The sequence below is a fragment of the Hyaena hyaena genome, unplaced genomic scaffold (assembly GCF_003009895.1).
Source record: "Hyaena hyaena isolate Hyena2069 unplaced genomic scaffold, ASM300989v1 scaffold_245, whole genome shotgun sequence".
Taxonomy (NCBI): Eukaryota; Metazoa; Chordata; class Mammalia; order Carnivora; family Hyaenidae; genus Hyaena; species Hyaena hyaena.
Window position 1 is genome coordinate 293,370 of NW_024080878.1, and position 17,583 is coordinate 310,952.

The window sequence follows — 17,583 nt, forward strand, 5'->3', positions numbered from 1 at the left end:
CCAAGAGGCTCCTTAGGCAGCAGCTATCCTGTCCCAACAAATCAAGTCAAAAAAAATTCTCTAAGAGGACTAACAGTTCTAAAGTTTCACTTGAGTACATTCCTGGCAATCTGGCAGACTACCCCCGTGTTCTTTGAAATACAAACCAGTTCACAAGAAAATCTCGTAAGCACAGGGTGCTTAGGGCAGAGTGGAAGTCTCACACCTCAGGCTTCAGCAGTAGTGATGAAGACTCCAAAAACATGAGCCATCGGGTAGAAAAAAGTACCAAACACCAGAGAGCATTGCTCAAGGCTAACGTTTATAATTTCTATTTGGGACCATTTCCAAATCTCCCTGGGTGGGGAGATGAGAAGAAAAGGAACACTAAAGCTCTTTGAAAAAAATCTGCCATGAAGGCTTCTACTAATCAAAAGAATTGAAACAGCCTGCAAGTGTTGGAGAGACAGCACACTGCAGCAAGGCATGCCCCAGACCCCGAAGGACAGGCACTGCATTTTCACAAGACACAATTCCCGTTGTTGGTTTCTTCATCTTCACAAAATGGAACAAAAGAAGACAACAAACCAGTAAACAAAATAAGGAGTACTGGTACTGAATTCCAGCCACCATAATGAGAAAAGACAAAATGTTGCCAAGTTAAAGAATGAAATGGAATAAATCTGTGTCAGCCAGGCTGCACCCGAGCCGCAGATGGGCCTGGCTGGAGCTCATATGCCAGCGCTGGCAACTGCAGCCATGCAGGCTACACAATGTGAAGAGCTGGAGAATTCAAAATCCGTTTGCACATTATGATAATTGGCAAATTCAACCCTAATATAAGCCACTTTTTGCCTGCAAATTTTGAAAAGCAAGGGTCTTTTTTGATGCAGTGTAGAGCACGGAGAGACATATTTTAACAACATGTTCCGTTATTTTTTTGCTGATTATAAATCATACAGACTTACTGTAAAAAATTTGAAAAAAACAGACAAGATTTAAAAGAAAACCCACGTCACCTAGAATCCCACCACTGATGATAATTTGTTGTGTTGCTTCTGGCCTTTTTATCATATATAAACATGCTGTTTGTAAAAGGTTACACTCGTTTTTTTTTCATTCAATATTAGATCATGAGTACTTCTCCATGCCATTAGGCATTTTAAAGTTGGCTGCAAAATATCCCATCATACAGCTACGTAACTGACCTGACTTACCATGCCTCTTATGTAAAACCTGTGGATTCTTTCCAATGCCCCCCCTTATTATAAGTAACATAGCAGTTAATATCTCTGAATATAAATCTATGTCCATTTCCCTATTTCTTTAAGACACACTTTTACAGGGCATGTGGGTGGCTCAGTCAGTTAAGCATCCGACTCTTGATTTTGGCTCAGGTCACGATCTCACAGCTCGTGAGATCAAGCCCTGAGTCAGGCTCTGTTTGGGATTCTCTCTCCTTCTCTTCTCTCTCCCTCTCTGCCCCTCATCTACATGTGTGTGCGCTCTCTCTCAAAAACAAACTTCTAGAAATATGAGAACTAAAGTTTAGGATTAGACATTTTAAAATCCCTTATTTACACTCTAAAAATAACTTTCCAGAAGAATGTATACACTTTTTTTTCACCAGTGATGTAAATTAAAAAAAAAAAAGAAGGAAAAACTGTTCATCTTATATCCTCATCATCATGGATAGCAGTATGTTAAGAATCTTGCCAATGCAATGTTAGTTCTCAAGCTTAACTTACTGTGGATGGAATGCTAGGTAAAACAGTTTGATACCCAAGACCCTCACTGCCTCCTTGGTCAAGGGCAGGGGCTTCTGGGGAAGCTTACTTGCTAGTTAGCTCTCAGCCACAAATGCTTAAGATAAGTCCATTTTCTGGCATGTTCCCGCCTTCTCCCCACACCAAGAACAAAGCTTACCTTTGGAGTTAATGGCTATCAGCTTTGGTATAAGAGGAAGAGGCCTGCTGAGGAAAAGCAAATAAGGCTCACAAATGGGCTTCTAAGGTAGCCTGTTATTTGCCAACATTAAGGGTTATTTAACAACTTCACTAAAAATACAAGCAAAACTCACTGACCCTAAGAGGAAGTGAGCAGGGGAGTCAAATTAAGCAAAACTATGTAAACAGCCCTAAAAGAACAAAAGCAAAAACAAAACAGTCAATGTAGGAAATAGGAGTTAATATCAATCAACTTATAACTGATGTTCCCAGTAATATTCAAAATAATACTGCATTGATAAAAACCAACCAGGCTTCAATATAAAAAGGTGAGCAAACAGGCAATAAGAACTATTAGAAAATATTTAAACTAAAGGGAGAAAATAGCAGATTGAAATGGACACCATATGGGAGATCAAGCCCTACATGGGGCTCTGCATGGACAGCATGGAGCCTGCTTGGGAGTCTCTCTCTCCTTCTCTTTCTGACCCTCCCCTGCTTGCTCTCAGTCTCAAAATAAAACAAAGAAACAAACAAACAAAATGGAAATGGCTAAAATCCAGATTAGTATGTTAGAAGTCCAAATATAGAAATTCTTCTAAGACAGAGTAAAAATGACAAAGAAATAGAAACTATGAGAAGAAATACAGACTGCATTGGAAACTGATCTAATACACCCAATCTCTAAATTACTGGTATTCCAGAATGAGGGCAGAGTAGGTTGAATGGAAGCAATAGCCAATAAAAAATTACAAAAGAAAAGGTCATTTAGCTGAAGATAGACTCCAGTCTTCAGATGGAACAGACTCACTAAATGCTAGGCAGAAATACTATGAAAAATCCACATACTCATATGCACTCAGATATATGCTAACGAACCTGCCCAAATTCAAATGTTTAAATGTTAAAAGACTAAAATTTCCATACAGAAAATAAACTAGCTAACTAAAAACAGGTTCCCTATAGAGAAAAGAATCAGACTGTGATAAGATTTCTCATTTTCCACATCAAAGGAAAATAAAGCAACTTTATTTGCAAGTCTTATTGAAGCAAATCATCTCCAGACTTGCAAGGAAAAATGGCATGATAAAATAATTATCTGTATAAAAGTGAAAAATGGTATATATAGATAGCCAAGTACTCATAAAGTACACTACTCTATAAGGGGGTGACAGGGTAGGGGGTGGAGAAACTTATGAATTTTAATATGAAAAAATGAAAAAAATTTTTGAAAAATTTGAGAAAGAACATACTGCATATGAGAAAGTAGTGAACCATGAATCAGTATGAATTATCAATGTAAAATAATTATTGATAATGTGCTTAGAGATTTAATGCCATTGTTCAGAAATACTTAAAACAGGCTACTATATTTAAACGTTAACATCACTTGGACCTAAATTCTATATAATTTCCATAACACTTAAGAAGTAGACAGAAAATGAATGTGATATTAGGACAAGGTTATACAAAGAGATTTGCAATTCAAAGGAAAAAACGAATTCCAATTTTCATTTCCTTGATTACTAGTGAGACTGAAATACTTTTAAATGTTTTGTAGAAAGGTACATTTTTTTCTTTTGTGTATTGCTCATGTAGGAGGATTTCAGTGTCTTATAAATTATAGAATTCTTTATATACTAAAAGGTATCAACTTCTTTTCAGTCACAGTTGTCACAAATATATTTCCAGTTTAGTGTTGGCTTTAAGTTTTGTGGTATTCTCTAATCTACAGAAAGTAAAAGTTCTATGTATTCAAACTACACTATCCTTTCCCTTAATTTTTTTTTCATTGCTTTTAAAAAATTTAATTGTAGATTCACATATAGTTATAAGAAATACAGAAACGCCATGTACCCTTTACCCAGTTTCTCCCAATGGTAATATTTTGCAAAACTATACAATATCACAACCAGTACATTAATATTGATGAAGCTAATACACGGAGCATTTCTATCACAAGGATTCCTTATATTGTCCTCTTAATGCCACACCTACTCCCTCCTGCCCGAATTTCCTCAGCCTCTGGCAACTACCACTAATCTGTTCTCCATTTCTATAATTTTGCCATTTCAAGAGTGTTCTATAATTATACAGTATGGAACCTTTTGGAATTAGCCTTTTTCACTCAGTATAATCATCTGGAAATTCATCCAGGTTGTTGCATTTATCAGTAATTTATTTTTAATGCTGAGTAGTATACCAAAGTACCAATGTACCATAATTTGTAACCATTCACCTGCTGAAGGATGTCTGGCTTGTTTGCAGTTTGGGGCTACTACAGATAAAGCTGCAATACATATTTGTGTACAAGTTTATGTGAACCTAAGTCCTCACTTTTGAGGTAAATGCCCAGGAGTGCAACTTCCGGGTTGCACAGTGGATCTAGTTTGTCCACGTCCTTGTCAGCAATTGATATTGTTATTGGTTTTTTTTTTTCTTTCTTTTAGTCATTCTGCTAGATGTGTAGTGGTATTTACTGTGATTTTAATTTGTCTTTCCCTAATGGCTAATGATGTTTAACATCTTTTCATGTGCTTATCTATCATCTGTATATCCTCTCTGGTGAAAGTCTGTTCATATCTTTTGCCCATTTCCTAACTGGACTATTTATTTTTCACTGTTGAGTTTTGAGAATTCTTTATATACTCTAGATAGAAGTCCTTTGCTGGACATGTGATCTGTACATATTTTCTCTCACTGTGTAGCTTGTCTTTTCATCATCTTAACAGGGTCTTTTGCATAGTAAAAGTTTTGGATTTTGAGGAGATCCATTTATTAATTTTTCCTTTTACGAATTGTGTTTATGATGTCAAGTCTAAGAACTCTTTGCCTAATCCTAAATCCCAAAGATTTTCTGTATTTTTTCAAAAAAGGTTTATAGTTTACAATTTACATTTATGTTGATGACCTATTTTTAATTAATTTTTGTGTAACACGTAGAACTTCGTTTGATGATTATTTTCTGCTATGGATATCCAGTTGCTAGAGCACCATTTGTTAAAAAGCCTATCTTTCCTCTACTGAAAGGCTTTTGTAACTTTGTCAAAAATCAGTTGTACATATTTGTGTGGTTCTGGGTTCTCGGTTCTGTTCCTTTGATCTATGTGTCTACTTCTATAACAATATCACAGTTTTCATTATTGTAGCTATATAATAAGTGTTGGAATCAGGTAAACTAATTCCTCCAAATTTTTCAAAACTGTTTAGCTATTCTATTTTCTCTGCTCCTCCATATATATTTTAGAATAATCTGGTCCAGGGGCGCCTGGGTGGCTCAGTTGGTTAAGCTTCCAGCTCTTGATTTCAGCTCAGGTCATGATCTCACAGTTCATGAGTTCGAGCTCCACATCTGGCTCTGTGCTGACAGAGCGGAGCCTGCTTGGGATTCTGTGTCTCTCTGCCTCTCACTCATGTGCTCTCTCTCTGTCTGAAAATAAACTTTCAAAAAATATATATAAATAAAATTGATATCAGCATGTTCATTGCTATTATGTAGAAATACAAAAGTTTTTTATATTTTTATCTTGTATCCTAACACCTTGCTGAATGCACCCTGGCCATTTTAAAGATGGATTCCTTGAAGTTTTCTACAAAGGCAATCACATAATCTTCAAAGAGGAGCAGTTCTGTTTCTTCCTTTTTAATCCTTATGCCTTTTATTTCCATTACCTTCCTTACTGCACTACCTATAATTTTCCAGGTTATGCTGAGTAAAAGTGGTCACCCTTGCCGGTTCCCAGTCTCAGGGGGAAAGCATTTATCTTTGACCATTAAATATAATGTTAGCTGTAGGTTTCTGTAATTCTCTTTATCAAGCTGATGAAATTCCTCTCTATTTCTAGTTTTCTGAAAGTTTTTATTATGAATGGATCTTGCAATGCTTTTATGCTCAAGAAATCCTTTCCTGTTAAAGAGCCAGTACATATTCACAACCATTTTTCCTGTTTTTTAAAGATTCTCTATCCCTAACTTAGTATATCTAGAATTATTTCACCATCAAGTGTGCATACAGGCTCTCTGGTCTAGCAATGATGGAAACACGGGGACCCTTTACTTTCAACAATAGAAAACCAAATGAGAAATATTGAAAATGTTGATTTTCAAGCATTCCTAGGTAGTGTAGCATGCTCCCTGAGAACAGGGAAACAGAGCCCAGTGGTCTCACTGGGCTGGGAAGACAGACTATGATTTAGGGAGGCCAAGGAAGCTGGAATTTACAGGGAAGAACAAAAGAAAGAAAGAAACTTTGCAGAGAGAGTTCCAGGGGTCTTTAGAGATAACCCTTCAGGTTTTAGCGGAGTTCTGATCTGTGCATATATGTGAAAGAACTACCCACGGCCAGGAAAAAACTACTGAAAGCATTAAGCCTCAAAATTCTGAGGGCTCATACATCGCTGGGAATAGGTCATGATCCTACTAGCCGGAGAAGAAAGACATTGTGGAGCGTCAGGCAGAATCCCGAGAAGGGCACTGCCCTACCAGTAGGGCTAACTTAGCCAGAGTCTGGCTGCTCCAGACCCAGTCTCATAAATCTTAAAAACAAGCCTTGAAGGAATCCAATGGATTTCTGGTAAATTAACTGTGTGTTAAAAGTAAATCCAACAGCTATTTAAAGTACTAAAACAAAATAAAGATTCCAACAATGTAAAACTGGCAAGATCAATCATCCAGTCAAAATTTACCAGGCATGCAAAAAGGGCATGAAATAAGGGGCCACAGCAAGGAGAAAAACTAGTCACTAGAAACAGACCCAGATGATAAGATCAGCAGCTAAGACTGTTAAGAAGCTATTACAAATATGCCTCATATTTTTAAGAAGGTAGAAGAGTATATGAATTTATAAGAAACAAAATATGAAAGCTATAAAAAAAGATCCAAATGGGACTTCCAGAAATAACAATATCTGAATTAAAAATACACTAAATGAGACTGAGAGCAGCTCATATACTACTTAAAAGATTAACAAACCTAAAGACACAAGAAGAAAAATTATTCAAAATTAAGCACAACATGAAAAAAGAACAGACCACACACTGATATTGACCTGTAGGGCAATATTAATGGTATAACAAATGTGCAACTGGAGAACCAGAAGTGGGAGGGAGGGAAGAGAGAAGGGGGGGGAGAGACAATGAGGGGGGAAAAGACAATGGGAGGGAGGAGGGAAGGGAGGGGGAGAGGGTGGGAGAGGGGGAGAGAGGGGGAGAGGGGAGAGAGAGGCAGGAGGGAGGGGAGGGATTATTAATAAAATAATGGCCAAAGTGGTTGGGACAAGGGAATCAATCAAAGATCTAGGTTTTCACCTTGAGAAACTAGAAAAGAAACAGCAAATCAAACCAAAAGGAAGGAAATAGTAAAGAACAGAAATCAATTAAACAGGAAACAGAAAAGTAGAAAAGCAACAAAAAATGAAACCAGAACACACTTCTTTGAAAAGATAAACCTCTCGCCAGTCTGATCAGGAAAAATTTAAATAACATAATATAAACAAATTTATACTAATAATAAATATGACAATTTGGATGAAATACATAAATCCCTTGAAAGAAATAAACGATCAAAGCTCAGTCAAAAAGAAGTAACATGAATAGAACTGTATCTGTTAAAGAAATTAAATTCATAGTTATGTAAATCTTACCAAGATAACTAGGCTCTGATGGTGTCACCAGAAAATTCCATACTTAAGACAAAAAAGTAATTCTATACAAAGTCTTATAGAAAATAAAAGGAGGAACACATGCAATGCATTTTCTGAGGCTGGCATTACCATAAAATCAAAACCAAAACGATTACAAGAAAGCAAAAACTACAGACCAATCTTCCTAAACACAGAAAGAAAAAGTCCTGAGCAAGTTGAATCTAGCCATGTAGAACACCATGACAAAGTAGAATTTATCCCAGGAATGTAGTTATTTCAACATTCAAAAATCAATATAATTCACTGGATTAACAAGATGATTAATCATGATTTATTAACATCATGATTAAAAACTCTCGGCAAAGGAACGCTAGAAGGCATCTTCCTCAGCCTGAAAAAGAGCATCCATGACACCAACAAACAGCTCACGTCATACTAATGGAGAATGTGTGAGTGCCTCTCCCTAATATCAGGAAAGCAAGGATGTTTGCTCTCACCACCTCTATTCAATATTGTGCTTGAGTTTCTAACCAGTGCAATAAGGCTAGAAAAACAAGAGATATAGATTGGAAACTTAGAAGTAAAACTGTCTTTATTCACAATTTGATTCTCTATGTAGAAAATTCTACAAAATCTAATCCTAAGATATCTAAAGGAAAAAAAAGCTACTAGAACTAAGTGTGTTTAAAAAGGTTATAGGAAGCAAGGTCAGAATACAAAAATAAATTGTATTTCTAGGTAGTAGCAATAGGCAATTATAAATTTTTTATTTTTATTTTTTGTTTTATTTATTTTTGAGAGCAAGAGAGACAGAGCACAAGAGGGGGAGGGGCAGAGATAGAGGGAGACAGAGAATCTGAAGCAGGCTCCAGACTCTGAGCTGTCAACAAAGAGCCTGATGCAGGGCTTGAACTCACAGACTGTGAGATCATGACCTAAGGCAAAGTCAGATGCTTAACCGACTGAGCCACTCAGGCATCCCAACAATTAGAAATTTTAAAATAAATACACTATCATCAAAAACATGACCTACTTAAGCACAAGTTTACAAAACATGTGCAGGACCTATACACTGAAAACTATAAATGCTGCTGCAAATTAAAGATCTAAATAAATGGTGTGATCTAAAATGTTCATGGATTGGAAGATTCAGTATTGCCAGGATGTTACTTCTTCCAAATTGACCTAAAGATTCAATGTGATCCCTATCAAAATCCTATTGAGTTTTTTCACAGAAATGAACATACTGATCTTAAATGTATGTGAAAATATGAAGGGATAGAATAACCAAAATAATTTTGTAAGAAAAGGAAAAAACAAAGTTGAATTTGCACTACCTGATTTCAAGACTTAATATAAAGACACAGTGATAAAGACACTATGATACTGGTGTAAGTATAGACATGATTTCATGCATATGAAATTTAAGAAAACAAATGAACAAAGAAAAAAAGAAACAAAAAAACAGACTCTTAAGTTATAGACAACAAACTGGTGGTTGCCAGAAAGGTGGGCAGGCAATGGATGAAACAGGTGAAGGGAATTAAGAGTATAGATGTATAATGTATAGAATTGTTCAATCATTATATTGCATACCTGAAACTAATCATTCTGTGTATTAATTATACTTGAATAAAAAATTCTTAAAAAGAGAATCCAGAATTGACCCACACATACACGGTCAACTGAATTTCAACATGCTAAAGTAACTAAATGTAACACAATAAGTGGGAATAATTGGATATCAACATGGAAAAACATTAACCTCACTCCTAATGCCTCGCATCATATAGAAGAATTAGCTCAAAATGGATCATAGGCCTAAATGGAAGCTAAAACTACAACACTTCTAGAAGAAAAACAAAGAAATTAGACAAACCTTCAGTTAGGCAAAGATCATAAAAGAAAAATGATAAACTGAACTTCATCAAAACAAAACTTCTACTCTTTGAAAGATGCCACTAAGAAAATAAAAGACAAAACCACAGTTTAGGAAAAAATATTTGTAAAATAGATAACTGATAATAAACTTATATCCAGAATATATAAAGAACTCTTGCAACTCTTGCAATAAAACCTAATCAACCAATGAAAAAAAACTGGCCAACAATGTGAGCAGACACTTCACTAACGATATTCAGATGGCAAATAAGCACATTAAAAGATGTTCATCATCATCGTTAGTCACTGGGGAGATGCAAATTAAAATCACAAATGGGATGCTATTATTCATTCAGTAGAATGGCTAAAATTAAAGAGACTGACCATACCAAGTGTTAACAAGGATGTGGAGTAACTACAATACTCATACATTGCTGTCAGAAGGCAAAATGACAGTCACTTTGGTTTTTTTTTTTTTTTATTTTTTTTTTTTTTTTTTTTTTTTTTTAATTTTTTTTTTTAATGTTTTATTTATTTCTAGGAGAGAGAGAGAGACAGCGTCAACAGGGGAGGGTCAGAGAGAGAGGGAGTCACAGACTGAAACAGGCTCCAGGCTCTGAGCTGGCAGTCAGCACAGAGCCCGACGCGGGGCTCGAACCCACGAACCGCGAGATCATGACCTAAGCGAAAGTCGGACGCTTAACCGACTAAGCCACCCAGGCGCCCCAACAGTCACTTTGGAAAGTAAGGTTGACAGTTTCCAAAAGTGTTCAGTACACACTTAACTTTTTTACAAAAACCCAGAAACCTCATTCCTGGGTATATACTTAAAAGGAATAAAAACATGTCCATAGATTTGTATTCAAAAATTCATAGCAGCGTGATTAATAATATCTCAAAGCTGGAAACAACCCAAATGTTCCTAAACTAATGACTGGAGAAACCAACAATGGTAGATCAATGTAACAGACTACTACTCAGCAATTTAAAATAAGTACTGATACTCTCAGCACATAATCTCAAAAGCATTATGCTAAATCAAAGAAGCCAGAAACAAAGGAGCACATGCATTATGGTACATTTATATAGAAAAGGTAAAACTGTAGAGACAGAAAGTGCTTAGGTTGTTGCTAGGGCAGAAGAAGGAATTAGTGGCAAAGGGGGAGGGAACTTTCTGAGGGGATGTTAACGTTCTGTTATCATGATTGTGGTATACTTATACCACTGTACACATTTGTCAAAACTCCTCCAACCACACACTTAAAACTGGTGAATTTGATTGTATTTACATTATATGTTTTCTTAGGTTTTTATTTATTATTAATTTTAAGAGAGACAAAGAGTACAAGTGGGGTAGGGGCAGAGAGAGACAGGGAAAGAGAATCCTAAGCAGGCCTCACACTGTCTGCACAGAGCCCGATGCTAGGACTCAAACCCACATAACCGTGATTTCATGACCTAAGCCGAAACAAAGAGTTGGACATTTAACCGAATGAGCCACTCAAGCACCCTTACATCATATTTTTTAAAAATTTCTAAGAGCTCTTTTCTGGGCTGACAGCTAACCAAGAAATGACAAGACATTGTTTACCTTCCCAGTCTTCCATGTAAGGGGCCTCCTCAGCTTCTTTCTCTGGAGTGGGTCTGTCAGTGAATTTTCCTTCTTTCATGACCCTGGTGATTTCTCGGAGCTGATGCAGCAAACGCTTTTCTTGGTCAGAAGTCACAGTCTGTGTTCTGCTTAGAAATATCAGACACCCCAGCCATTAAAAGGTAAATATTGCTGGGCAATGAACATAGACAATACTATGATCTGTCTGGATCCTAGAATAGGAAGTCCAACAGCAGCAGATAAGTATTCTAGGAATTGATCTTGGGACCGCATAGCTGGTGACTAGATATGTTAGTTCAATGTTCTGATTTTATAAATGCAGAAACTAAGGCCCAGAAAAGATCAAGTGTTTGCTCAAGGTCTCACAATGAATTATGGTCAGTACTGGGACAAGACCCCAGATGTTTCAGCTTTCAGGTTCAGTTCAATCTCTAAGAAATTTCACCATTACTCTTATTACCCATTTACTACAAGCCACTTCTCTCTGAAGCAAAGTCATTAAAAGAAAATGTGCTAGCCCATTAGCCTCAACTAGGGAAAATATGCTACTAGGCCAGCCCTGGAATCACCAGGTTACATCTATTTGTGCAGAAATAAATATGTATCCTAACAATTCAGAGCTAGATCATTCTGAATAAATCTTTTAGACCAGAGAAACTGCAGCCCACAGAGGGGAAATTCCACATTTTATTACTGCTGTTAGTTAACGTCAGCATTTGAACTACAACTAAAGTCCCCTGACTTCTGATAGCATTCTATATATATTTTTTTTAATTTAGAGGGAGAAAGAGAAGGGAGAGAAAGGAGGGAGAGGGAGAGAGAGAGAGAAAGGAGGGAGAGAGAGAGAGAAAGGAGGGAGAGAGAGAAAAAGGGGGGAGAGAGAGAGTGGGAAAGGCGGGAGAGAGAGGAAGAGAGAGAATCCCAAGCAGGCTCCATGCTGTCAGCACAGAGCCTGATGCAGGGCTCAAACTCATGAACTGTGAGATCATGAGCTGAGCTGAAACCAAGAGTTGGACATCAACCAACTGAGCCACCCAGGAGCCCCTCTATGCAATTCTTAGAGCACAGTGCTCAAGTTTCAGTTTAGAAAACCTGGATTTGTGTCCCAATTTAACTGGATAGTTCTAGGCACATGTCTGTAAAAATAAGAAGAGGCTCAAGGATAAAGGCAGGACTACTTCCTTTGAGACTTCTTTGCACTGCGTCACACTCACAGGCAGACAAGGCCCTACTTGGAAGATGGAGAACTGGTTTGGGACCAGTTTTGTCTAGTAGCAGGATTTACCAGAAGCTACTTATTCTCTTCCTAAAGATCCAAAACATTCAGAGCCACGTAACACTCTTGAAGGAAAAAATGACATTCAATACTGGCCTTGTGGAGGTGCCCTCAATTTTTCTAACCAGCTTGTCGGGAGCCTGTGTTTGTATGCTTAGCCTAACACACTTAAACCTTAATGACTAACTGGGGGGAAAAAGTGTTTCTCCCTCCAACATTAAGATGGTAACTGAAGGTGCAACATTTCCACAGACCTCAGTGGGAGGAAACCCAAACCATCATGAGCTCTACTTTTTCCATACTTAATGGCCTCAAAGCCATGATCTGAAGACGCCTGTCTGTTCCATGTTCAGCTAAAATCTTACATTTATTAGGCCTCTTACAGCTCTATTTTTCCTATCAGTACAGGAGTCCTGACTTGTCACAACTGCTCATCAGCTCTACATAACTCCTAATGCTTACAACAACCCACTCTGTGGGGGGTATCTGGGGCAACTAGGGCACCCCTAGCTAAAAGAGCCTATGTGCTTGTATTCAAAATATACAAAGACCCAAACCCAACATTACCCATCAACACCCAAAAAAACATTATTTGTTTGCAGTTTAAAAAAATGGGCAGAAAACATGAACATTTTCCCAAAGAAGATGTACAGATGGCTAACAGACACATGAAAAGATGCTCAACATCACTCATTGTAAGAAAAATACAAATCAAAACTACAATGAGATACCATCTCACACCTGGCAGAATGGCTCAAACTAAATACACAGAAAACAAAAGATGTTAGTAAGGATCCACAGAAAGGAGAACACTCGCACTCTTTGTAGGAATGCAGACTGGTGCAGTCACTCTGGAGAACAGTATGGAGGGTCCTCAAAAAGTTAAAAATAGAACTACCCTAGGATCAAGCAATTGTACTACTGGGTATTTACCCACATGATACACAAATACTGATTCGAAGGGGGCACAGGCACCCTGATGTTTATAGCAGCAGTATCAACAATAACCAAATTAAGGAAAGAGCCCAAATGTCCATCAACTGACGAATAAAGAAGATGTGGTATATGGATATAATGGAATATTATTCAGCCATAAAAAAACAAACTCTTGGGTTTATAACAACATGGGTGAAGCTAGAGAATATTATGCTAAGCAAAGTAAGTCAGAGAAAGACAAATACCATATGATTTCACTCACATGTGGAATTTAAGAAAAAGATGAACATGGCAAGGCGCAGGGAGGCAAACCATAAAAACAGATTCTTAACTATAGGGAACAGAGTTGCTGGAGGGGAGATGAATTGGAGGATGGGCTAAATGGGTGATGGGTACTAAGGAGGGCACTTAGGATGAACACTGGGTATTCTATGTAAGTGATGAATCACTAAGTCTTACACCTGAAACTAATACTACACTGTATGTTAACTAACTGGAATTTAAATAAAAACTTGAAAGAAAAAAAAAAAGCCTATGCGCTTATCACAAAGCTCTTGCCCTTGCACACGTTACTTCTCTGGACTGTCATCAAGGCATTTTGGTTTTTACTGAAACAGTCTTGCCTTTGTTTCCTAACTGATGGAAAACCAGAACCCCTAATTTTAAAAGGAATGGCTAGGCTAGAAGCAGAAACAGGCAAGTGAAGCTTTCTCAAAATTCTAAGTTAAAGTGTCCTCTTTTACCTCTCCACAAATATATTCCTATTGTCCATATCATGCATGAGGCAATTAATCACGGCCCACCTCATATCTTCTGAATTTATGTAATGAATGTTTTCACAGATTCCTCATTGTCTCAATTTGGTTTGATAGTCATGGAAGACACTGATAAGTTCAGGATGGTACAGGCACAGTACCATGAACATCACAAGTGCTCAATAAATATGTGTTAGTTTATTGGTCCCCATTTCCTTGCCATGCATTTTCTCCCATCTTCTGGAAATCTGGCTTCCATGTCACCATTTTACCACAACTTGTGAAAATCATCAGCGATACTTTACTTTCTGAAGCCTAAGAATGTTTTTTTCACAACTCCTTCTTGACTTCTCTGTACTGTGAGCTATCCTTTCCTTGAAATGTTCTCTTCCCTTGGCTATTGAGACATTCATATTCTTCCCACTTCTTTTAACCATTCCTTGCATCTCTGATCCTGGCTCACTTTCCCCCATCTGCCTCCTAAACACATGGTTTTCCTGAAGGCTTGATGCTTGGGCTCTCACTTCTCCATTCTTACAGTCATGCCTTCAGGAATTACAGTATTAAAATCAAACCACTACCTCTACATAGATAATGCCCAAACTCTACCTCTAATCTTGACTTTTCACACGAAAACCAGTACAATGTAGGCATTTCCACTGAGAAACCTCGTCGTTAATGAAGTTAACCTTAAATTCACTCTTCCAGGTGCTAGATGGCCCAGGATAAGTAATAGCTGCATGAGCAGCCAGGTTTGGAGAAGTTGGGGACGGCAGATTCCAAGATGCAAGAAAAACAGAAGCCCAAGTTGGAAGATAACTCATCAGACTTTTAAGTTTTATAAACTCAGAGGAATCATCAAGTTCTGAATCCAAAAGTAAAACACGGAAAGAATGAAACGGTTTCTTCTAAACACCATTCATACCTAGAACAGAGTTCAGATCATCAAAAGATTCCAGGTTACCGCCACACAGTATGATACACCTTGTGAATTTGATCTCATCTTTCCCCATGGCCTTTCTCTGATCTCCAACCAAATGATTTCCAAACTTGTGTCTTTGCTCCTAACTTCAATACCCAAGCTTCCTATTGTTGTTGTAGATCATACATAAGATGTTCTGATGGTACCTCAACCATATTCAAAGCTGGACTCATGATCTCTATCCCAAAGTCTCATCTTTATTCTCGTCTTGTGTTTTTATCTTGGTTGATAGCATAATCTTCCTTCTAGTTTGGGCTATAAATCCCCCCAACTCATCTTTAGTTCTTTCTTCTTCTTCACTGCTCTTACCTTTTCCTTAGTTTTCCTTTTGGGGAATTAACTCCTTTTCTGCTCATAATGCAAAGGTTACAGTGAGCCTATCCATCCCCTCACCTCTCCCCTTCAAGGGTGACCACATGGTCCACAGCCAATCATCACACTACATCCTTTGGTTGTAGACTGATTCAGTGATATATACAGGACCCAAGTTGGGGCAACTGTACTTTCTCCTAAAACTGGATCTTGAATGCAACAAAGCCAGACCTGAAAACTTTTCATGTTAATTCATTCTGGCAGCAGTCTTTGAAGAGACTGTCCATTTGTTCCTTCCTCTAAATCCTCAGAGCTGCTCTGGTTCCCACGCTTTCTAAAATCTGGATCTTCAGCTATTCTTTTGATTTTGTGACCTACCTCATACTTTTCCAAAAAATTCTGTCACCTTCTCCAAGTTTTTGCTATCAAGGAAACCCTGGAAACAGCCTGTGAATTTTTTAAAGTTTTTATTTATTCATTTATTTATGTAATCTCTATACCCAACATGGAGCTTGAACTCCAGCCATGAGATCAAGAATCACAGGCTCTTCTGACTGAACCAGCCAGGTACTCCCAATCTAGGATTTTTTCCCCTCCTCCATCAAGTCCCCTTAATTTGGACCCTCATTTCCACTCTCACCGCCCTGTTTATTACCTTTTGCTAGGACTTTTTCAGTAACCTAGCATGTGGTCACTCTATATATCCCCAAAAGAATTACTTTTCTAAAGCACAGCAGAACATGACACTTGTCCTTGAAAGCCTTCAGAGGCATTCTAATATAAAGACAATGAATTGCAAACTTCTCAGCCTACCATTCAGGGCCTTCTCGTCTGGGCCCAGTTTACTTTTCTACTCTTCTCCCCTTACTTACTGCCCTATTTACCGTAGCCCTGATGTGCTCCACTCTAGTTACCTATTCCAAAAACATGTCTTGACTCTCTCCTTGTTTGCTGCTTATGCCACCCTCTCCCTCTGAAATAGTCCTCCCCCCGCCCAAACTCTGCCTGCAGAAATCCTTTCATCCTATAAGGCCTATTCACATTCTTCCTTTTCCATAGAGCTTCTGTGGTAGAGAGAATGATGTTCCCTTCTCCACTCTGCAAAGAAGTCCACATCCTAATCCTTGGAACCTAAAATAATCTTCCTTTGTATATCAGGGGACTTATGATTGCAGATAGAATTAAGGTTGCAAATCAGCTGGCCTTAAAATAGGTTACCCTGGGTTTCCTGGGAGGGCACAATGTAATTACAGGGGTCCGTAAAGATGGAGGACGGAGGCAGAAGAGGTCAGAATAATATGACGTAAGACGGTCTCAATCCACTATTGCTGGCCTTGAAGAAAGAAATGGTCCATTGAGCCAAGGATTGTGGATAGCCTCTAAAGGCTGAAAAAGACAAGAAATGATTTTCCCCCAGAAACTCCAGAAGGAAATGCAGTCCTGCCACCTTGATTTGAGCCCGGTGTAAGACTTCTAACAGAGAACTGTGAAATAATAATTGTGTGTTGTTTTAAGGCATTATGGTTGTGGTCATTTGTCATGGTGGCCACAGAAAACTAATACACATCCCTGGAGTATACTTGCCTCTCTGAGACGCAGTTTCTTATAGAGAAAATAATATCTGCCATGGACAACCACATAGGGCTGCAAAGAACAAATCAAGCTAGATGCCTAAGAAGATATTCTTATTATTGCTGAAATGGCCTGTTTTATTTAAAGTACTTTCTTTATATCTACCTCATTCATTCTTTCAACATATACTCATGCTGTCAGTGCACCAGCATGAGGAATACAAATCTGAACAATAAAAATTTCCTGTCTTCAAGAAGGTTACAGGGCATTAGGTAGGACAGAAAAGTTGATGGAGGATCAGAGAGTAACAGGATGCTTACAATATTCAGCAAAGCTAGGTGATATGGGAGCACATCAGACGAATGTCTAGCTGAGTGTGAGGTTCAGGGATGCTGAGAGAATGATGTCTAAGTTGAGACCTATAAGAGAGAGTTAAAGATGAGGGCGTGTCAGGGTGACATTCAATAAAGGAGAAAAGTATATGCAAAGTCCTAGAGCAAAAGTAGATGGGTATTTTGGAGGAAAAGCAAGTAGTCATTGTCACTGGAACACAGAGAGAGTGATGGAGAAAGCAACAAAGGCAGTTAGAGCCATGTCACCCACACCATGTAAGCCAGGTTAAAGATTCTGTACTTTACCAAGAGCAACAGGGACTCGTTCAAAGGTTAAAAGAAAAAGAACATAAACCATT

The 17,583-nt window shown here is 37.9% G+C and overlaps 1 protein-coding gene across 7 annotated transcripts in view; it reads right to left on the minus strand.

Annotated features, from left to right (window-relative positions):
• The window catches only part of RIC3 (RIC3 acetylcholine receptor chaperone), a 66,382-nt gene that overhangs the window by 4,360 nt on the left and 44,439 nt on the right, over positions 1-17,583 (minus strand). For 3 of the 7 annotated variants that reach the window (XR_005530567.1, XM_039244602.1, XM_039244600.1), the window contains exon 5: positions 11,039-11,184. The exons of 3 other annotated variants lie outside the window; for them this stretch is intronic. Coding sequence is in view for 3 of the 4 variants with exons in the window: in XM_039244602.1 (XP_039100533.1) it covers positions 11,039-11,184 (146 nt within the window). In the remaining variant the exon portion in view is untranslated. Of the gene's footprint in view, positions 1-1,909; positions 1,950-11,038; positions 11,185-17,583 lie in introns of those variants that run through there. One more of the 7 variants, XM_039244604.1, reaches the window with a different exon arrangement.